General features: G+C 37.1%; 1 protein-coding gene across 1 annotated transcript in view; it reads right to left on the bottom strand.

Moving 5' to 3' along the window:
- Positions 1 to 24,522, bottom strand: part of LOC103201149 (ABI family member 3 binding protein) — a 430,073-nt gene that overhangs the window by 76,724 nt on the left and 328,827 nt on the right. Inside the window, 2 exon segments of the mRNA XM_042781643.1 lie at positions 7,903 to 7,977; positions 8,813 to 8,887. Coding sequence (XP_042637577.1) covers positions 7,903 to 7,977; positions 8,813 to 8,887 — 150 coding nt within the window.

Here is a 24,522-nt window from a genome sequence, read left to right as displayed (position 1 = left end):
GCCAGCCTTCTGGTTAGCAGTCAAGTGTCTTAGCCACTATGCTACCAGAGCTCCTAGAAAAATGTTAGCTCTTTCCATTTTTGTGATTCTTCATGATGTGGTTTTCAGTACGATTGATGTCAGGACTGTGTGAGAATATAAAAACAAAAGACAAATGTCAGCAGATCAATAGACTTAATCATATTCAGTCTTTGATATCCAGTGTGTTTTTAGCACATCTCCAGTTCCATTCTTGTAAAATAAACAGAAGGCTGGAAACTTGATACTCTATTTCTCACTAGGGAAATTAGCTAGGTGATTTGCCTCTTGGTAGTAACAGGTTTCCATGGTACAATTTCCTTTAAAGAGGAGGATAAAGGGCTTCTTGGAATAATAAATTCAGTTTCCCCACAAGGAGGTCTTCCTCTGCCCTCCTCTCTCACCAAAAGGTATTCCTACCAAACTGAAGAATTCATAAATACCAGTGTTTTTGGCAATGATTGTAGTTTTCTTGCATCTTATATGATCCAAAAACCAAAACCAAACACTGCCATATACTGGGGGAAAAATTAGGATTTAGATTAGAACGTTCTCTGTCTCAGACAGAGATGAAGAAAACTTCTGTACCAAAACATTTTGTACCAAAGTCTACTTTACTATTGGTGTAGAAATAGATTACATAAAACAGACATTCTCTTTTTTTGTTTTGGGGATCATATTTAACTTGCACGTCACATTGGTTCTTAGTGTAGGCCGCTAAATACCAGCTAAATTACAAATGTGGAATTTTGTACTTTGAATGGAAACTTGATCCACTTATAAACTCAAAGAGTTAAAATGTAATATCCAGGGGAACGTGAAAATCTGATTTTTTTTTTTTTTTAAAGAAAAAGACAACTTCAGAAAAATCAGTGGTTGCAAAGTTAGAGAAAATGCTTCAGAATAATGAACTGTTTCACATTTGTCACATAGTGTTTTGGGGATTCAAATGGTAAAATCTTAGGAATTTTAAGTCGTAAATCAAGTTAAATGCTTTTCTAGAAATTGAAGGCAAAGGCACTTTGATCTGATGCTGCACAAGCTCATAAGCATATGAAACAGCCTGTAGTTTGTAAATGCCCTGATTAGTTACAGTACTAGACTGTGCAAAGAGAAGCTGGGAGTGAGAGAAGCCGGGAAGAGAAGTGACGCTAATAAATCCACTACACTGTAAATACATTACTCTCTGCTACTTTTAGTTTACTGAAAACTTTTAGGCTTGGGTGATGGGGATTCCTGCTGCTACAATTGGTACTTTTCTTTTAACCATGAACTGTTGATTTAAAAAACTGCTGTAGCAGATTCCTAAAGCAGGTGAAATCACAGGGAAGGAAAAACAGGAAAGGGATATGAATCATTCTCCCACTGGGTCATCTTTACCACTAAGAAATGCAAGCTTCTTTGTTTGTTTGTTTTCTTATCCCTATGTGGCAGTCCTCTGTATATTACATTGAAGAAGAACACGATCCCTAAACCTAGATCTTCCAGGCAGCAAGAAAAGCATCAATGTAAATAGTGATGTCTGTTGTTTGTGAAAATAGTTTTTATTTCCTTGTAAGATTATTAACCACCATTGTATTTTAGACTCAATTATATTAACCTATTTACCATTTGGGAGCTCTGGTAGCATAGTGGCTAAGGCACTTGACTGCTAACCAGAAGGCTGGCAGTTCAAACCCACCAGCCACTCCCTGGAAGGAAGATGGGGCAATCTACTTCCGTAATGATACTGCCTTGGAAAACCAAGGAGGGGTCACTATGAGTCGGGTCTGACTTGATGGCACATAACAACAACAACAAAACAACAATTTACCATTTATATTAACTAGCCAAACAATTATATTGTCTTTTTGAATAAATGGTACCACTTCAACAAAAAAATTCAACTAATGCAAGACAATTATGAATGGACAATGTCTAATATGGACAAATAAAAATGAATGTCCATGAATTATTTTGCCAGAGTAGATGATAGAATTAATATGTTACTATCTGTTAAGGAGCCCTGATGGCCCAGTGGTTAAGTGCTTGGCTGCTAACCAAAAAGTCAGGCATTCAAACCCACTAGCCATTACATAGGAGAAAGATGTGGTAGTCTGCTTCTGTAAAGATGACAGCCTTGGAAACCCTGTGGGGAAGTTCTAGTCTCCTCTAGGGTCACTATGTGCCAGAATTGACTCAGCAGCAATGGATTTGTATTTTTTGGTATCTGGTAAATATAGTGGAATGTAAAGTTTGCAATAAGATTTACCCCTGCGATAGCTGACAAAGAGACTGATTCTTTTATATTATCAATAAATGTGGATTTATGTGCCCTTTTCACCTGAAGATTCTCTGTTATTCTATCATTGTCCCCTTAGGTCCAGTCTGAGAGGAAGTCAAGCCTCTGGTCCTTTTGGAGGCCATTTCCCAGGCTACCTCTGCATAGGGGCCATCCTCTTTCTCATCTCCTCTGTGATGTTTTGCTTTACATTATTCCTATTTTTTTCTATTAGTCCACATTTCCATTTTTCTATTATTTCCTTCCCTCCCACCTACGAGCAGCTCAATTCTCCAATATCCTTAAAAGTACTTATTCTCATGACAAAAACTTTTCCATCTCCGATATGGAGCTCTGGTGGCATAATGCCAAAGGCATTTGACTGCTAACCAGAAGGCTGGCAGTTCAAACCCACCAGCCACTCCTTGGAAGGAAGATTAGGCAGTGTACTTCTATAGAGATGCCTAGGAAAGCAACCAAGAGTTGGAATTGACTTGACGGCAGTGTGTTTGGGTTAGTTTTTTGTTGTATATACATTTCAGGATTATTCCCCCATTTCTCTCTCTACCACTGTTCAAGTTATCAAATCCACCCTTTCATATTATTACAAGAAAAGTAATTCCTTGCACCAGCCTCTCTTTTGTTTAAATCAATTTATCCTTGGTGTTTTAATTACATTCATCTTTCTAAAATACGGGAGCTCTGGTAGCGTAGTGCCTAAAGCACTTGACTGCTAACCAGAAGGCTGGCTGTTCAAACCCACCAGCCACTCCTCGGAAGGAAGGTTGGGCAATCTACTTCCGTAGTGATACTGCCTTGGAAACCCAAGGTGGGGTCACTATGAGTTGGGGCCGACTCGACGGCATATAACAAGAACAACAATTCTAAAATACAGATCCAATTACCTCACATGAAGAAAAAAGAAAAAACACGTGTACCATTTTACTATCTCCTCATTGTTTGCAGAAAAAAATTCACATAAACCTCTCAACAATTGAGTTGAATTGATTTTTCAAGCAATTATTGCCCAATAAAAATCATACATGTGTCAGGAATTTAATCACTCTGAATTCTTGTTGCTTCTTAGCCAGGCTGGACACTTTTACACCCATCTCTTTGCTTCCTCACAAACCATGAATACCTATAAACCTTATATTTTAAAATCTACCTGAAGGTGCTTTTCCTCAGTAATGCCATATAATTCACACATTTAGAATCTATTACTTCCCTGTTCCTTTATTATATCTTGTTTGTACACTATCACATAGCTCTGGTAGCATAGTGCCTAAGGCACTTGACTGCTAACCAGAAGGCTGGCGGTTCAAACCCACCAGCCACTCCTCAGAAGGAAGGATGGGCAATCTACTTCCGTAGTGATACTGCCTCGGAAAACCAAGGAGGGGATGCTGTGAGTCAGGGTCGACTCAATGGCACATAACAACAACAAGAAGAGTTATTCACATCTATTCCTGTTTTCTCCACTGCCCTATGTTTGATGGTAGTGGTTGTATTCAGTTCCTCTCTATTCTCCACAGCTCAGAACCAGGTATGCAGAAGGCAGTCAGTAAGCATTTGTTAAATTGAACATGCATTGGTGTATTTTTTGAGAGCAAGTGGAAATGATGGGCTCTTTTAATGAACCAACATTGCACTTTACATTTTTGCTGAATAGCATTTTAGTGACTCAAATTGGCATCATTCAAAAGTCTCTAATTCACTTCCAACAAGTTGTAAATAGTGCTAAAATCTCCTATATAAAGCCATTGTTACAGTGGTCATATTCTGTGCTAAAAATCTAGAGAAATGCTTTATTCGTTACTTCAGTGGAACATTAGAACTTGTTAATGAAGAAAGAAAGGTGCTGAGTCTGCAAAAAAAGTTAAGGGATGAAAGCACATTAATATTTAATTATGCCATGAGGCACATTAACAAACTGTAGATAACTTCTAATTTTGAGTCTTGAATATGAGAAGACATGCCTCTAAGAAAATCAATGAAAGAACCATTTATATTAACAAAGAATATAATTATATTATGCATCCTTCAGGGAAAAAAAACATAAGGCTTTAGGAAGAAATTACAAAAACTCTAGAAGATGATGATATTGATTAAAAGCGTTATAGAATGGTAATAATGTGCTCTGAAGGATGAAATTCTTTACCCTGCTCATTCTAACTCCTATTTTGATAAAAATAAAAACTAGGTAAATTATAATTTATTGGTGTCTTGACTGGCTCAATTCTAAATATATTCTTTTCGAAGACTGCATAGGAAAAAAAAAGTTCATTAGATGAACATTCATTCATACTTCTCCTTAATGTAAAAATCTCAGCAATATTAGTGGGTAAGGCATTTGGCTGCTAACCAGAAGGTCAACGTTTCAAATCCAACAGCTATTCCACAGGAGGAAGATGGAGCAATCTGTCTCTGTAAATATTTATAGCCTTGCAAATCCAACTGTGAGTCAGGGGTCACTATGAGTCAGAATCGACTTGATGGCAGTGGGTTTGGTTTTTTGGTTTTAATCTAAGCAAATGATTGCTTTAACAAAGTCTAATTCCATTCTCATTTTTAAAAATAGGATAGAATTTTTAGGGAATATTTAGAATTAAACACTAATTCTTAATTAGCTCCTAAAAAACTATGTTTAACTAAAAACATGAAACTAGCTACAAAAAATGCTGAATTGTGTGCCTGCAAATAAGAATTTACCAGAGAGAGCAGTTGTTGTTGTTGTTGTTGTCGTTAAATGCCATCAAATTGGACCCAACTCATAGTGACCCCTCCTTGGGTTTCTGAAGCAGTATCACTACAGAAGTAGATTGCCAACCTTCCTTTGGAGGAGTGGGTTTGAACTGCCAGCCTTCTGGTTAGCAGCCAAGTGCCTTAGGCACTACGCTACCAGAGCTCCCAAAAAGAGGGAGATACAGAACAGGTGATTGAACAGCTTGTTGAGATCTAGATTCTCTTCCTGGTTTTCTCCCAATTACTGAAGTCTATTCAAATGTCCAAGGGCCAGAAGGGTGACCACAAAGCCCATACAGCCCCTGGTGTAGAAACCAAATCCACATGGCAGGGCCAGCTCCGCAGAGCCAGACACTAAGTTAATGGCACCATTGTTGTCAGGGCATGTGTTTTGTCCTGAGTTCTAAATTATTCTCTCACAGCAGAACTGGAGAAAATCAAGTTCTACTATGGTTCTGGACAGGGTGTGTAGGCTCAGTTTGTCAAGATTCTTCATGAAGTGTAATTCTTCATTTATTTTTAATTCTTATTTATTTAGTGCAATTCTTCATGAAGATAATTCAACTGAATGTATGGAAGATTTTATTCTTTAAGGCCTAATTGGATGAAACCTGTGTTATGCCTGCAAAATCTGTAGAATGGAAGAAATGTACATTGGATCCTAGAAAGACTTTCTATTGGAAAGAAATTTAAGTTTATTTATTACATCTCTGAGATGTTGTTATAAACATAATGATATCTTTTTCCTGAATGTAGTGCTATATTTTCACAGAAGAATCTGTTTCTCTAGAACACCAACGTATATTAAACATACATGTAGTTTACCCTTCGTGTTCTGAGATACAACCTACAAAAGCTGGCAAACGAAGTCTTGGGTTCAGTAGGCTACAAACCTGAGCCCAGGTACAACCCAGAAACACAGTGTGTTTGAACCCTTGTGAGAAAATTAAAACATAGTTAACTGTCACCTTATGATCATTCCTGAAGTTATTACACTCAGGAGAAATAAGGGAACACCTACTGATCTCAGTACAGGGGCCAACATAGGCTTAGAGACAGAAGTCTAACTCTGAGCATGTAGCTGGAGAGCCAGTACAGTAAGGCCAACAGAGGCCCAAGTCAGAGGGGCATTTCTGCTACAGTTCTGTTGCTAAAGCTTACAGGAAGTGAAAAACAAGGTATTCATGAAATTAAAGCAAATATTAAACAATAAAAAAGAAAAAATTTGATTATTAGACATATTGGTTTTATGAGATTAAGTCATATCAGGATCAACAGTATTAATTTCTCTGATGAAAAGTAAAAGTAAATACAATCTATCAAATCTATTATCATTTTCAATGACTGAATTCAGTAAGTTTTGTTTTTTTCCTCAGCTGAAATTAAGAAGTTGGCTTCTTGCAAGTGAGAAGATCAGCTTCCCCAGCCCCATCTTACTTTAAGATTGATATTGGTTGTTGTGTTTAGTAGTAGAAATTTAAATTCTAAATTTGGGCAAATGAGCCTCTCTTTATCCTACTAACACACACCGCCGTGGAGTCGCCTTATCTTACTACTATCAGAAATAACCTTACTCTATATACCACAGAAGCAATAACACCTTCAGTTCTCACAATCTGGAAGACATTATGTTGTTGTTGTTGTTGTTATGTGCCGTCGAGTCAGACCTGACTCATAGCGACCCCTCCTTGGGTTTCCGAGGCAGTATCACTACGGAAGTAGATTGCCCCATCTTCCTTCCGAGGAGTGGAGACATTATAGGCAAGTGAATTTGGGCTTGCTTCCAAAATGCCATCATTCAGGCTACGGCTCAGAAATCTATTGACTCTGGGAATGTTCTGTATGCTTCTAGGAGAACCTAGGAATTTATACTAATTGCACCTCTGACAGAGCAAAAATTTACAGAGTTTTCCAGATTCTTTACTTAATAATGAGTTTGGTTTGACTTATTAGGAAACTGTTCAGTTAACAGTGATGTCCTAAGGCAGTATGAGGATCTTGTGTAAGTAGTAATGAATGGTGTCAGTGGTTGCCGAGTTGCTTCCGACTCATAGTGACCCCATCTGTGCCAGAGTAGAACTGTGCTACACAGAATTTTCAAGAGCTGATTTTTTGGGGGAAGTTGATTGTCCGGCCTATCTTCTGAATCATCTCTGGGTAGCTTTGAACCAACAACCTTTTGGTTGGCAGCCAAGGGCATTAACCATTCGCACCACCCAGGGGCTCCAAAGTCCCAGAAATCTTCTGGGTCCTTGAAGTCCTCCCAGCCACTTGCACAAATATGAAATCATTCCCCCTATAAATGGGCATAAAGCTCTCTCAGAGTGATGGGCAAGAAGTAGAATTGTGGTTAAAGAAATCCATTCTTGTGAAACAAATTTCTTAAGCTGAGCTATTGCTCCATAAACTTGGAAAACAGAATTTGGCAAAAAAAAAGACACAATGATGGATATAGAAAAATTTCTGAACCCAAGAGAGCAGTTAGACATAGTTTCCTTTATTTGGAAAACACTGTTTTATACTTTTTGTGGGAAAAAAAAATCTTTACCTCCTTGATTTGGTGAAATGTTTGAGCATAGAATGATTAGCAATGGTAGGTTATTTATTTTTTTTTGTAAGTCAGAGAATAAGAGAACTTTAGTTCTACAAGAGACTTTTGACCCTTGGAATAATTTTCAGCCTTTTGATTAGACCAATAGCTTTACATAAGCAATTGGACAACTCTTATGATATCTCTGAAATAATCATATTATGTATGATACAACATGGTTTTTGACCATTAAGTGAAATATTGGCTTCACATCCATCAATTCCCGTCTCATTGCAGCACAGCATGAGAGTAGAATGCATTAGGCTTAAAAGTAAAACAAAGCATTTACCAGGTACAGTGTATGACACTTCTGGGCTTGGTGATGTTTTTGGTTTTGGAGTAACACGCTGGGGCCCCTTAGGAACTGAAACAGAGAACCCGGAACATGAGTTATTTGGTCTTAGCAACTCACAGTTACACTCAGCACACCTAAAACTGTATTTTCCTCCTCCAGTACTGATTCTGAGATATGGTTAAAGGATTTGTGGTTAAGTCAGGTTAACTTGGGTTAAGTATAATTTTAAGGAGCTCTGATAGTGCAATGCGTAAGGCATTCAGCTGGTAACCAAAAGGTTGATGGTTCCAATCCACCAGCTGCTCTGTGAGGAAAGATGAGTCAGTCTGCTTCTATAAACATTCACAGCCTTGGAAACCCGATGGGGCGATTCTACTCTGCCTTATAGGGTCACTGTGAGTCGGAATCGACTCAATGACATTTGGTTTTAAGCATAACTTTGATGCTGCTAATATTTTCCTTCTCCCAGATCATTAATTGTGAGTGAAGTTTCTCTTCCAGGAATACTAGGTGAGTGTACTTTAGACAGCTTTTGGAAGCAGGCTGTGTATCAATGATAAATTTAAAATCAGGTGATTGGCAGACAGAAGCACATTCAGAGATATTGAAAGAGATAGGAGGATCAGAATATCCTCAAGCTAGAGGCAGAGGGAATAGTCAGGCTGCTCTTTTTAAGAAATTCCATTTTTCTCTGTCCCCATCCCAACTAATGTAACAACCATGAGGAAAGGTTTATGGAATAAACTATTTCAATATTGTACTTTTTGATAAAGTCTAAAAAATAAAGATAAATATTTATTAGGTTACAGATGAAGACATGTTTTTGATGGGTTAATAACCAAACTTGCTAATCCCACTAATCTCAAATTTTTTAAGCCAAAAAAAAAAAAAAAAAAAAAAGTACCTGGCTGTGTTTTGGGGATTCTTGGGCGTGGCGATGCTTTTGGCTTGGTAGGAGCACGAGGCGTCTGCTTGGGAGCTAAAAGAAAGATACAGCTTTGGAGCTCTGGGGTCAATTCAAGAATCAAAGTTCCTAAGCCTCTAGGTAATCAAAGATGTTTGCTGAGTGATTGAAGACCTAAATACAATTGCAATTAAAGTAATTCAAGCTCCCAAAGAGCTGCACAGTATCAGAAGATGTTTTTCTTATGTAATGGAAAACAAAACAAGAAGCCATGTCAAGTGCCGTCCAAGATATCCAGCTGGCAAAATGAAACTACTGGAAATTTAGAAAATTTGACTTAAAATACCCTTTAAATAGGTCAAAATAAATTTAATAGTAACAACAATTTATCCTTATTACAAGTCCGTGCCGTTTCATCAGAATATCCAGATGTAATATTTTCAGTGTAAACAGATACAATTTCTTTTACGTTAAAAACAAAGTTTCCACATCACATTCCAAATATACCTAGAATATGAATGCATTTTAATATCAAGTGCTAATGAAAAAAATTAATCTTATTAAATAAAACACATTTGTTATTCATTATACTGGGGAAGAAAAATTGAATTCCAAGGACACATTGCTGTAGAGAGTCATTCCTTTGCTGGGCAAATTCCAAAGAAATTTAGGACTTTCAGTGTAAAAATCAATTATTTCTCCACTAAGAAAATTAACTTATATCCTGCTGGAAGAAAGTAATTATCAGACAGCAAGTTTACAGCTTGCGGAAACACCTTATTTGTTTGTACTAGTAGTGTAATTGGCTTACGGAGAGGTAAGAAGAAACAAAATGGTTATCAAGGCCAAGCAGTTTCAGAGACGTTAAAAAAAGCTTGCTGAAAATAAGAGTTATTAGACACTATAAGTCTGAAGAAGTGTCCAGAGGCTTTTTCTGATACAAAATCAAGATAACAAGGTGTTTCAACGATTTCAGTGGCATCCTCTTACCTGTAGAAAGATGAGCAGTAAGACATGTTAGACATTACACTGGTTTAGGAGCCTGGAGATTTGGAGCTGATCATTCTATCTCATGTCCTTTATCTAAAGCCACATAATTTTTTGGAACCCTTCCAATCCTAAAATTCTATGATTCTGGAGTTTCTCTCAGTCTTGTGATTTTCTGACTTTCAGGTTCCTTGCTAGCTGAGATTCTGGCTGATACATTATTTGTTTTCCCCAGGTTATGAAAAAAATGGACTAAAAGTAAAGTCACATCATAAGCCAATTTCATAAAAAATGACATATAATAACAATCTCTAATAGTGGTATTTACAACTATACATTTCAATAATATTAATTATTATAGCTCTTAAAAAGAATAACATGGAAACGTTAGAGATAGCTAATTCAGATTCAATTAATTTAGTCAAGGTGGAATGTTGATAGAAATTAAACTATGAATCTGTTGGTAAAGTTTAATAGGATATTTCAGAGGACAATGAGTAAAATTAACATTCATATGTCCTTTGGAAATAGAGGCATATAAAATTCTTAAATGGTGATCAAAGCAAAGTTCAAACTCCTTTATGACAAACTGCTATTCAAAGGAAGCATACAAGTATTGAGAGGACATTTCCTTGTAGGCAGAGGCACATTTAGTTATCCATTTGATGATTTGTGTGATAGTTATGTTTGTATGTCACCTTGGCTAGGCCTGGTTGAGTGGCTGGGCAGCTGGATGTAGTATTCCCCATGATGAGACTGGTGATCAACTCCATGGTGGAATCTACTGGCAGCAGCTGAGTAACTGCCTTTGAGATGTGGTCTGCTTCCTGTATTTAAGCAGAAGCATTGGGAATGGTCTCTAGCCTATGGCACGCTTGGACCCTGTATGTAGCTGTGTCATTGCTCAGCAGCCTGCTATGCTCTGCCAACCTTGGGACTTACAATGGACTTAAGCTAATGGCCTGCTGTGTGGTTTGGTAACATCAGGACTGTGTCTTTTTACTTGTCAACCTTGGGGGGTTCTCAGCCTCAGCAGCCAGCATCTGTCTGAGTGAAGAAATGCCTCTAGCTCCAGTGGGCCGGGACCAGGAGGCAGAGCTGGACCCCAAGGTTGAGGGGCTTTCACCCAGCTCCTAGAGCCTGGCACTCTGAACTTGGACTTAAAGCCTCCAAATTGTAAGAATAAAATCCTGTTTGTTGAGGCCATCCCTTTGTGGTACATTTCTTTTCAGAGTGGCACTAGGTAACCAGAACAATTTATTTTCATTTATTTTAAACTCCACCATCCAGTAAATCTTCATGACTAGCCAAAGTAACTAGTTTGATTTTAGCTTCATTCAATAGTATGCCTTGAAATGGCCAAACAAAGCAGAAAGAAAGAGTGGAAAGAGGTAAAGGACCTGGATAGTGACAAGGTGGCTGGCCAGTTGTATGTCTTTATGTGTAGTGCACAGTGAAATCTCTTTCTGGAAGATTCTTTTCATCTCAAATAAAATCAATCCCATTGTCATCAAGTCAGTTCTGACTCATGGCAACCTCACATGAGTAAAACCCCATGGAGTAAAACTGCTCCATGGGTTCCCTGAGCTGTGATCTTTACAGAAGCAGGTCACCAGTTCTTTCTCCTATAAAGCTCCTGAAGTGAGTTCGAATTACTGGAAGCTCTGGTAGCATAGTGCCTAAGGCACTTGACTGCTAACCAGAAGGCTGGTGGTTCAAACCCACCAGCCACTCCTAGGAAGGAAGGTTGGGCAATCTACTTCCATAGTGATACTGCCTCGGCAACCCAAGGAGGGGTCACTATGAGTCGGTCTGACTTGACGGCAAATAACAACAACACAACAGGATAGCAGGTAGTTGCAAACTGCTTGTACCACTCAGGCTCATCAAATAAAATTAGATATCTTAAAATACATACCTTGTAAATGACCACAGAGCTTGTAAAACTAGTCAAGTAATTTAAATCATTTGAGTTTCTGTGTGTATAAATATTCTTTCACAGAAACATTACGATCTCCTGAAGTGAAAACTTTCAGAGCAGCTGAGAGGTATTTTCCAGCCATATCCTAAAGAATTTGGGACATTTGTGAAGATGGCTGGAGAGGGACATGAGAAATGTTGACTCGCTCAGTAAGAATTGTGAGCAGAGTGAAACAATCAGGGCTTGTGATGTTCAGTAGTTATCAAATCTTCTTCCTAGTCCTATAAATTTCTGCAAAAACTCACCTCATACATGAATACAACATAATGTATAAACCAGGTTTGGTCTAAAGCTCATCTGGACTGGGTTGGATTATAGTTTTGGAAGGCAGGGGTAATATATCTATAGAAGTTGAAGGAAAGTACCCTCCTGGAATTACTATTGTGCTTGACAAAACTGGAGGACAGATGACAGAGGGGAAGGCAACAAGTAGGTAGACAGGAAGGAGGGAAAAGAGGAGGAAGAGAAAGAAGGAAAGAGGCAAGGAAGGAAATTGCGTGTCTACAACAAAATAACATCACTACTTCCTCACAATGCTTTTCATTTAAAAATGCTTATAGATGCTGGATTACAAAATACTTTCAAAGTACAGAGGTTATAAAATATATTCAAAGTAAGCAATGTAATCACTTCTTAAATCCTCACTCTACCCTAGTACCCTACGTCTTCAACATTGGTAGAAAGATATATCCAGTAATAACTGTAAAGAGGAATAAAGTGATTCAAAATGTGTTATGGCATGATTCAGTCAAGAAACATAAAATTTCACTTAAACAATGGAGAAAAAAATAAGACACGTAAATGAATGTGACAGAATAAGTGTTAATGGAAAGCATGTTGCTAGGTCTGAAAGTATAAATGGATCATTACACACACACACACACACACACAAAATATCACATGGAACACTCAATACAACACCGAGCTTTCAGAATGTTCAGTGTTCAGAAAAAGGTGCTTTAGATTCAACAGAGAAAGAGACCAAGGTCTTGATATGACAATGATGGAAGAAATGTTTTGGACAATGGTTATGAATAGAAGCACCTAGAAAGAAAATTAACTGTGTGATAAAGAATGATGTTGCAACATGAATTCACAATGAGAGAGAACCTGAGGTTCCCAGATGATGGTGGCAATGAGGACAGAAAGCACATGGGAGTTGGACTATTGAAGTCAAGTCATTACCTAGTGTGGTCTCAGGTGGTTCAGACACATTTGTAATAGATTCCACAACTGTATCAAAACAAAGGAGAACAATTTTAAAAATGGTAAGATACTAAGCCACAGTCAAGTCTTTCTTTCTTGAATACCAATAGCCTCATTCTCTTAAGGATTTGTATCTTAATTTTATAGATTGGAAAATAGATTTAGACAGAAAAAAGATAAGTATGGGGGAAAATACTAATGGTTAAACTCATATATATGTTTTAACTGTCATTAACTGGTTTTCAAGTGTTACTATGGTTTAATATTTAGATATCAGCAGAGAAACAGCAATTTATTCCTGTATTTAAAGAGTCAGTGATTATTTTAAGTTTTGGAAGCTATAGTTCTTGAAATCTACTCAACTGTATCAAGTACCATAGCTTGAACTCTTTCATGTCCCATGGACATAAAAGATGCTAAACAAAAATCTGTTGAATAAATGAGTCAAAGAATGAAAACCTTTACCAGCTTCAGTCATTGGCTCCTCTGGCCTGAGTGATGCTTTTGGGGTGGGATATACATAATGTGTTTCGGCTGGTGCTAGAGAAGAAACAGGGAATGACTGGTTAGTGGTGGGCAGCCCACAGCACACCATAATGGGAACCTTGTGTTTAATGTGAAAACAGAGGTTAGCTATTTCAAGCAGATTCATTCTTGAGAATAAATAACATTTCAGGTAGATTATGAAGATGACTGCAAGGAGTGCAGAAATAAAGGCAGGAAATGATGACAGAATGCTGTGGGGAAAATCACACACACATAACTACAGCAATGTCCACCGGAAGCAGAGCATATCATTTCACTTCCTTACATATTTTTACATATTTTGAGAAAAAGATACAGAATAAGTCTTTAGAAAGCATAGGTTTAAATCCTAAAAATGACATGAAGATGAAAAATAGGATATGGACATTTGTGCATATGCATATTGAAGAGTGATCAGAATATTAAAAAATTAAAATTTGTATTTAGAGTAAGAAGAAACTAAATAAGGAAATTGTAAGACTTACATAGCAATACCGCAGACACTAGCACAATGTACTGTATGTAATATTTAAGACTTTTAAATCCATTGGACAAGCACAGACAAGATGTTAGGAGTAGGTGTCTGAAATGTCACAAAGCATGAGGACATCCAAAGATGACTTAGGAATGGGGTGAAAAGCACATATATCTGATTTGCCACTGAAGAACATTTTTACCTATAGTCTCCATTGATGACTCAGGGCTAAATGTAATTGATTCCAGAACATCAGAAACTAGCAAAAAACACAAAATGGTACAATTGATCAAGAATGGGTTGCTGTGTTCATTGAATAAATTAGTACACACTAAGTATGTGAGGAAGTGCCTTGCATATAATAAGTGCTTAATGTTAGCTCTTAAGATAGTAACAATATTATTAACACTAAGAGAAGTTCTAACATCTGAATTGAATTCACAATACTCTAATTGTAGTTTTCTGTTAAGGGCCATACTTTGTACTTTCATCATGGGTAACAACATACCATTTAGCTTATTAAAAGATGCACAAAGAAGTGAAAAAATATTGCAATCCTGTGCTAAGCAAAAAAAAAAAAAAAGAAAAAAAAGGAGCCAAAGGTTTCAAACTAAATGTTAGAGAACAGCAACAATGATATAAAAAACTTGTCCTCAGTTTTGAAGGGCAGTGTGTTCAGGCTCACATTGTGTGAAGTGAGGGTTTGTTATCTATCCTGAAGGCAGCTTTCTGCTTCCTGGATGGTCACAACTGAACTAACATTCTTTTCACATCTTCCTCCTCACTACCATCCAGTCAGTTCCTCCTGTGGAAGCAGATTGCTCAATCTTCCTCCTGAGGAGTGGCTGGTGGGTTGAACCACCAGCCTTCTGATTAGGAGTCAAATGCCTTAGGCACTATGCTACTAGAGCTCCTAGATGGCAGAGCACAAATTTAACTGACTACTGGGGAGAACCACAAATTTGAAACTGTTATTGAAAAATAAGGATAAAAAAGAAAATCAAGATAACATTATTTACTATAATGATACAGAGTAAACTCAGTGAAATGAAGGTCGGTATTTTTGTATAGTTGAATAGCACAATTAATATTAATAAAATGTATTATTAACACTAATCCATAATCATGGGAAAGGCATTATATAATATTTAGAGAGTTATTAAATGTGTATACCTTTTACATTTTTTCCATTTGTTAATACAAAACTTTGAGGATTACAGTGTGTCTCCTGAAGCTTGCAATCAACCCAGACCAATAGAACAATCTATTTACCAGGTTGACTTTGTGGCATTTGTAGGCTTGGTGATGTCACAGGTTTTACAATATGAATTTGCAGTTTAGTAGGAGCTGAAAGAAGAAGACCTAAGTTGTCAAAAATAAGTCTGAATAATGTATTTAATAGATTTTAGATGGAGGTAACAATGAACTGAAATATATAGACTCAAAACTGCAGAGTTTTGAAGAGTCATAAAGGCAGTGCATTGTTTAAAGCAGAGGGCAGCAAACTATGGCTCTCCAAATCCAGCCTTCTTCCCATTTTTGTACATCCATGAGCTAAGAATGAATTTTACATTTTTCAAATGATTCAAGAGTAATATTTTGTGATGTGAATATTATGTTGTTGTTGTTGTTATGTGCTGTCGAGTCGGCCCCGACTCATAGCGACCCCTCCTTGGGTTTCTGAGGCAGTATCACTACGGAAGTAGGATTGCCCAACCTTCCTTCCGAGGATTATATAAAATATAAATTTTAGTGTCCATTGATAAAGTTTTATTGGAACACAGACACACTCATGAACTAAGATGATTCAGGGCATATTTACATATCATTTGCATGTTACCTTTGAGCTATAATGGCCTGCAAAGTCTAAAATATTTATTATTGAACCTTTTATGGAAAACGTTTGCTGACCTACGACATAAAACATTCTTCGGGAAAAAGCAAGAGCCTATTTGGAAGAAGTAGGTTCTCATTGACTATTTTATCTGAATCTGAGTTTCAACCTTGGCTTTCTAAGAGCTTCTTGCAGCTGATTTCATGATAACATCATTAACAAAATGCTGTGTGTCATCTGGGACAGATTTATTCTCTGTTCCACTTGACTAACCCAAAAGGTGTCATATCTTTTTATCTTTGCTGTTCCCACACTACCCTCCACTAATCCACATCCTCAAGTTATTTCAAAATCCAGCGACTCTCTCTCAGCTTGCATTGACCCTTGATTCTTTAAAATATTTTCTATGTATTTTTTTTCACCACTCAATCAATCAAACTGCCCTTGTGTAAGCAAATTACCTTATATGTAGACTTAACTGCTTCCTCAGGAACAGATTTGCTTCACAATTGCATGGTACTCTGTTTAATTATGCCCTTATTTTGAGCCCCACCTCTGCCTCTGACCCTACTGCACTCACTAAAATTTGAATTTTGTATAAATTTCATATGGTCCTGGAGATAAAGAGGGCCAGGAAACGTTTGTTTACTTAAGCCAAAGAAACAGCACCATTTTAAAATAAATGAAGTGAATGAACTAAATTCTTGTTTACAGAAAATCCTTATGCAGGTCGTACGATTGATTTGGCTGCCACAGAAAACTTCCCCAACGGTGAATCTTCTGTCAACCCTGCAATTATAGCACTGCTGATCACTACTTGTACCCTGTTCTCAGGGATCACAGAGGTGGGCAGCACAGGTTAGTATCATCACTCCTAGGACTCAACTGCAGCAGACACGGGAATACCACAGATTTTTCTGGTTTCATCTCAGAAGCCAGAAAGAAATGTTTCAAGGTGTGGGAGGTGACTGGTATTTTTTGCAATGTTTTTAAGACTAAAGGAAGACAATGTTGGGTTGCTATTATCTTTGTGTATTTAGAAACCGTTGTTAGCATTGCATGTAGGCATATGTTTTCTAAAACATGTTAGATTTTTAAAGTTTATTTCTTAAATTAGAAAAATTTACTTTACTAATTTTTTCCTTATCATTACTAAGGGTCCTTCAGAGATCAAAATAACATAAAATTAGTTTTTTAATTAAGGAAATAACTATTGATATATATAATTAGACACACAGAGGGATCTCTACTTAGTAAAGATTAAGAACTATTGCTGAAGAGGGTGGAGTAGTCAAGCTTATTGATGATGCCATAGCCTGTCATTTATATTTACTAGGATTGGGCCTTTCAGGTAGCATTTTTTAAAAAAATAATTTAATATAACTGGGGCATCTCATTCCTTAAAAAAAGAAGAGAGTAATGAGAATATCACACAGATCTTATAGAAAGTAACTTGTTGAGGGAAAGTTCATGGTACTTAATTGTTGTAGTTTTATAATTCTAAATATCAGATAAAAGAGGATCCATTTGGACCTCAGATCTAACTCTGAATCATATGGTGCAGTTTAAATAAAATAAAATACTACTACTACTACTACTACTAAAACTACATTGGTTTCAGACACCAGTTTTTAAAAAACTTTTGAAATCAATGGGAAACAAGTTTTGTTCTTTGCAGATTTGGTCACACAGTTGCCAGGTGCAATTCATTGGAAAAGATAGTTACAACCTTTGAACTCTGCTACATATCTTAGAAAACATGAAGTTTTCCTAGGTGTTTGATATTTGGATTCTCTTATGGGAGGGTTTGCCTCGGAAAATATGTTTAGGCAATATATATGAAATGACTTGGTTCATTTCTTGGAAGTTGAAGAAAAAACTTATGCTTATATAATCAGGGCTGTAATAAATAGGTTATGTACCTGAATGCAGATACAGCAATGCATAACCACAAGTGACTACGCTTATCATGCTGTAAACACAGCTTAAAAAAGAGACCAAGAACATTATCCTAAACAAGTCACTGAGACAGCAAACATAAATGGCTCCCCTAGCCACATTCTTATGAATAGCTCTCCAGAGGAAGCAGCTGCTAACCATACCTTATGCCTTAACTCTCTTAAGAAGCAAGGTGGCTGTTATCTCCTATCATTGGCATTGCTTTGAGACAAGTTGCTAGGTTTCATCCCTCAAACCAAGGAATCACATATTTACTTAATTTGTTCTGAGGTATTTCAGGGTTTGATGTGATTTTAGATGTGGGATTCAGATGATGTGTTCATTTTGATGTTGTAGAAGCTGAAGGGAGAAACTGGATTATTGTAGTGCAAGTGGCTTTGGAAACAAGTTTCTAAGTTTTCTAAACTATGTTTATTTTTATAAGCTTTAAGACATATGTATTTTAAGATGGGAAAACTCTGTTCCTATTTTGTTAAATTTTTTAATCATTGAAGACTCTTGAGGGGAAAATGCACATATAAAATTCAATCAAGGAAGTAAAGAGTCTCATCAATCTTTGACATCAAAAAGAGGTTAGGACTATTGCCAAACTCTGGGTGATGGGGCCTTTGGTTCATCCTAAGAAATTTAAATATGTGAAAGAACCCATGATATCATAAGAATTGTTATACTTTAGTCAGTCTAGATAAAATATGTTTTTGTTGTTGTTAGGTGGCTTCAAGTCAATTTTTGACTCACAGTGATCTCAAGTGACTGAGAAGAACTGTCCCACAGGGTTTTATATGCTGTGATCTTTATGGGAGCAGATCACTAAGTCTTTCTCCACAGAGCCAATGGTTGGGTTTGAATCACCAGTCTTTCGGTTAGCAGTCCAGTACCTAACCAGTGCCATCAGTACTCCTTAGATAAAGTATAAAGATGGCCAAGGGTGTCTGAAATTCAGTTTTAAATGTGAGCCCTGTTTAGAGAAAAGCACATGACACAAATTAAATAAGATTACATAGTTGACTGATATTCCAAACAAGATCTGTGCATAGCTCTTTTAAAAACAATAGGTAACATCTGGTAAGAGTTTTCAACTCTTAAGAAGAAAAATCAAGTTGAATGACCAAAAAGGTTGAGAAGAAAGTCTTATAAAGCTGTGGAAATATGATTATGATGATGATGGAATAGCTTTGATAATGAGCAGGAAAAAATCGTCAAGAACACAGAGTATCATTACCGAATGTTGTTTCTGGAGCCTCGGTGCTATGAGTGACAGGTCCAAAGACTGTGGCAGAAACTGGCCAAGAGTAACAAAACAAACCAAAGAGATTTTAAAAATTCACTTGAAGATTAATTTAACCACTCAATTTTAAAACTTCAGAACTGAGGGTAAAATAGATATTTGTTCTTGGCAGATTTGGCCAAGTTGTGGACAGGTACTTACTCATCTCATAAGATAGATACAACAATCAATGCTGTCAAATATCATTATGTGGTTAACAAGAAGCTCTTCTAGATGTTTCATCATCTGACTCTTGCTAGTATGGAAGACTCTGTGCTAGATAAGCTTTTTACACATTTACACCAAATAGACTTTTCTAACTGTACAGGAAAAACCATTTATTAGTCTTCTTGTACATCTACAGAAATTGAGATAAATTTTTACTATTTTGTTTGCTATTTAAATAATTTTTTGCAATAAAGGGCTCCTATATTCAAAATCATAAAGAGCAATGAAACCCATTGACTATGTTCTTCTGAACCTCAAAGTGGTCTTGGCTCAATAAAAGTTAAGTAATACTGTCAAACCTTATCAAAGGAAAAAGAAGAACTCATCTTATCATGGTGGCCTATTATTTAAACTTTCAAGACTTGAGCACATTTGTAAACTTGACAGTTTACTAAAATAGAGATACATCATTCCTTGAAACAACAGATCCATCACTATATCACATAGATCCTAATCTAATAAAAGGAATATTGGCAAAGAAACATGGTGCTTTCAGTTACGATGAAGAATAAAACTCACTACTGTCGAGTCAGATCCAACTCATAGTGACCCCTCCTTGGATTTCCAAGGTGGTATCACTACAGAAGTAGATTGTCCAACCTTCCTTCTGAGGAGAGGCTGGTGGGTTTGAACCACCAGCCTTCTGGTTAGCAGTCAAATGCCTTAGACACTATGCCACCAGAGCTCCCATGATGAAGAATAAGTAGTATAAAAAAAGGATAAGCTAAGACTCATGTTTGAAAAAAAGCTTAAAATAGTCAATACTGTTTAAGCAATGCACATGATCACATAACACATTGTTGAGCAGTTGCACGGCAATGTGGTATCTTAAAATTAGTTTATGCATACCCATTGCCATCAACCTGATTCTGATTCAGAGTGACCCTATAAGAAAGAGTAGAACTGCCCCATAGGGTTTGCAAGGCTGTATTCTTTATGGTAGCAGACTGCCATATATTTCTCCCATGGAACAGCTGGTGGGTTCAAAAGTCTGACCTTTCAGTTAGCAGCCAAGACTTTAACCACTGCACCACCAAGTGCTCCTTAGTTCATGCATAGTACTCTTAAATTCAACAGATAACTTGACATAGAGCTTAGCATAATCTGAAAATGAAGACTGTAATGGAATGACAACAGAGGACAAATGGTCTTAAGATGTAGATAAACCTGTTACTGTAATGATGATGGAGTAACTAAGACAATAAACAGGAAAAGCACTATTTGAAGGACATTCTCTTTACCAGTGGTTTCTGGAGCTTCAGTTCTAGCAGCAACAGGTTCCTGATCAGTAGCAGGAACTAATTAAAAGCAATCAATTAACAAAGAGAACTTTAGACACTTCTAAAAAGTCAGCAAATTAAATATTACCAATATAATATTTCTTCAGTAAGTATAAGGAAATATATATATATTTTTCTGAAAATAAATAATTTTTATTTGAAGTTTGAGTCACTGTAGCCTGTTAAACATTCTTTTATGAGATAGTCAGTTATAGCCTAACACACTGCTGTGGAATAGGATCCAACTCACAGTGACCCCTCCTTGGGTTTCTGAGGTGGTATCATTATGGAAGTAGATTGCCCAGCCTTCCTTCTGAGGAGTGGCTCGTGGGTTTGAACCACCAGCCTTCTGGTTATCAGTGAAATGCCTTAGGCTCTATGTCACCAGAGCTCCCAGTTATAGCCTTCACAATCTAATAAGCATCTCAATGAAACCAACACAAGGTTTTTGCAGTTGGATATTCTATTGTAGAAGACTTCTCTTGGAAAACTGTTTAAAAATTTTATCTAATACATTCTTATCTAACTATTCTGGTAATAGTTGGCTTTTCTGTGGAAGCATGAAGAAAAAAAAGTCTAAATAAGGATGGATATAATAAATAGCTCTTATGTCTTAATGGAGACGTAGCAAAGAATAAACAAAATGAACCATGCTTATCTTGCTCAGAACTCATATTTGGAAATAGGCTGAGACCTTGGTTGAAGCAAAAACACTCAAAAAAACAAAAACAAAAACAAAACAAGCAGCATCAATGTGTGGTATGCAGAAGAGGAACTCTCTGGTCTGGTCATAAAAAATGCAGCACCCTACATGGATAGGAGAGACCATTGCAGATGCTTCTTGGGTTGGATACAAACTTCTGAGTCATACATTTGGGACTTCCTTCAACTATTTCTTATGGACCCTTACAAATACAACACCATCAACACCACTTAGAAGAGGACCTCTTTTGCTCTAGGACTGTGCCCTCTGCTTGCCTGTACATGTGTCCTTTCCTTCTGATTTTCTTATTCCCACCCTGCTTCTTAAGCAAATCCTGTAGTGATTCTAAGAACCAACTTATTTCCAGTTCCTTATTCCTGTCCTTCACAAACTTTTCTCTACGCATGCAGATATTTGTTGTACCTCAAAAACAAGCTTGTATTTCCACAAACACAGTGCCTAAGTTCATTCACCAGCTGTTTCATAGTGGGGCAGATTTTGACCTCGACTGCACTGCAGATTGAGAAGTAAAAACAAGCTTCCTGTTTCTGTGATATGCTCACAGGTGCTGATATGGCTTTGGGGAGATGGAAGGAACTTCTTTTTTCTTCTTGAAATAAAAATCTTTGATTCTATGTAAGACATTTCCTCTTTAAGGGAAGAATAGAATGAAATAATAAAATGCATAAAGAGAAGAGCCTTAAGCAGAAAGCACAAGGAAATCAGCTGCCACATAATTCTCTATCAAATGTATTCTACTTTGCTAATTCAACACTGGGAACAGCAATGCTTGGACAAGTCTGTGCCTTCCCATACATAGGGCTCATAGGGACTATTACTCCTACCACTGGCATTGATCCTGAACATTCAAGATCTGCTAAGACTCTCTCCTAGTGTGTTTATCCGGTTTAGTTAGAAGCACCTCAGGAGGTGGTTTGTTTTTGGGTTTGAGATGTTGACCATGGGTCCACTGTGATGTTTTAGGAGCTGAAGAAAGAAAACCCTTGTTACTATAGAGTCTGTAGTTCAGATGCTGTGGACAGCATAACACATGGCTCTATATTTCCTAAAACTTAATGAATTTTCTTATAGTTTAGGGAATTTTCCCTTTTAACTCTCTAATTTGAAACTTCCACCCTTACCATAATAACATGTCTTCCTTTACAATTGAAAGTTCATTGGGAGAAAGAGTAATATATAAAATTAAATTCTTAATTTAAGAAGCTAAGAATAGCTCACAGGACTTTTACTGAATAAAAAGGTTAAGAAGCACTGCTAAAATACCATGGATGTCACACACTACACAGAAACACAGTTCTACATCCTACATTGGTGAGCAGTGACTGCGATCTTAAAAATTTGCAAGCAGCCATCTAAGAGGCAACTACTGGTATCTCTTCATCTGGAGTGAAGAAAAAAGAAAAAAAAATCAAAGCCACATGGAAACAATTAGTCCAAGGGACTAGTGGACCATGCAAACCTCAGCCTACATGACCCTGAGACCAGAAGAAATAGATGGTGCCCAGCTACCACTCTCAGCCCCTGGAACAGGATCAAAATAGGAGATCCTGGATAGAATGGGCGGAAAATTTGGAACAAAACTCAGAATCATAAAAGAAAGTCTTACTGGTCTGATAGAGACTGGTGATACCCCTGAGATTATGGCTCCTAGTCACCCTTCAAGCCTGGAATTGAACTCACTCTCATGGCTTCTAGCCAAACAATAGATAGGTCTACAAGGTGAAAAATTACACGAGGTAGTTACACTCCTTAGAACAATCAACCATGGGAGATGAGAACGGCAACATTTATCCATGGAGATAGCTCAGAAGGCAGGAATGCATAGGAAAGAAGGACACAGGGAAAAGGTAACCACAGGGAGGAAATGAGAAGAAAGATGTTATATTATGGTGATTGCAATCACTGTCTTGAAACAAAATGTGTATGGACAGTTACATGGAAAGTGAATTTGCTTTGTAAACTTTCACCCAAATTAAAAATAAAATGAAATATTATGGATGTCATTGTGGTCCAACACAAACTCTTGGACAGTTTACTAAAATAATACCACATAATTAACTGTCAGTCTTAGAACGATATCGTGTAGATAACCACAATAAAAAGAATAACTGTTGCTCCACAAAAAAATTTCCTGACCTTACATAGTTTGTAACAGTTGAGAGACTTGTTTTTAAACTCAGTTTTAACAAAACATTGGCTAAAGAAAACATAGAATGACAAAACAATTCCACATGGTTACAAGCTTAACAGATGACTGGAACCAGGTTCATGCGTGGCTCCCTTAAAAACAAGAGGTAACTAATAAGAGTCAAGTCTTTAATACTTTTAGAATAAAAAAGATAATGGAATGACAACAGAAGATGATACTTCTGCCTTATGAAGCAGAAGAATCTGTGGCTATGATGGTTCTGGAATGAACTTAATAATGAACTGGAAAAGCACTTCCTGCATTAGTAACAATGTACTATTACCTTGTGTAGTCACCTGAGTCTTGGTTCTGAGCATAACAGGTTCGAGGTCTTTAGTAGGAACTGGCCAAAAGTATTAAATGATCATTTTAAATGAACGCCAAAACATTAAGTTCAAAATATTCACTAGTATAATAGTTTCTAGAACTGTGGAACAATTAGAAAAACAAAACAAAAAGCTAGCTAAGTAGATAGCTAATCCTCAAATGTGGTCATCCTAAAGTCAAATACTTACTTATTTCACAAGACAATTATTCATAGCCTTTGCCCTCTGCTATATATTCCCACATAGTTGAGCAGAAGTTTTTTTTCTCCTCACCCTTTGATTATCTAATCCTAAGTAAGATGAATGGGCCGTGTAATTCTTCTGAGAATTCATCTTTGGAAAAAGACTAAGTTCTCAGTGTGATGAAATGAGTAGTGATAAACTCTTTCTAAGGAAAGAAAGAGTATGCCTCCATGTGGAAAGAAGAGCCACCTGAAGTCTACAGGATCAAATCTCAACTGCTCTATCAGGTATCTAAGAACCTCCGGTGTGTCAGTCCATGGACCCACCCAGGTAGAGAAAGGTTTGACTACTACCTTGAAGCTCTCTATACCTTAGAAGGAAGGTTGGGTAATCTGCTTCCTCAGTGATACTGCCTCGGAAACCCAAGGAGGGGTCACTGTGAGTCGGGTCCAACTCGACGGCACATAACAACAACAACATACCCGTATCGCAGTGTCAGTCTCTCTGCTCTTGTTACTCTCTACTTATGTCATCTCTTTCTCATTTT

The sequence above is a fragment of the Orycteropus afer genome, unplaced genomic scaffold, assembly GCF_000298275.1.
Source record: "Orycteropus afer afer isolate SDZICR_OR568_19922 unplaced genomic scaffold, OryAfe1.0 scaffold00143, whole genome shotgun sequence".
Classification (NCBI taxonomy): domain Eukaryota; kingdom Metazoa; phylum Chordata; class Mammalia; order Tubulidentata; family Orycteropodidae; genus Orycteropus; species Orycteropus afer.
Note: the sequence above shows the minus strand (reverse complement) of the source record. Positions and strands in the feature narration are given on the sequence as shown.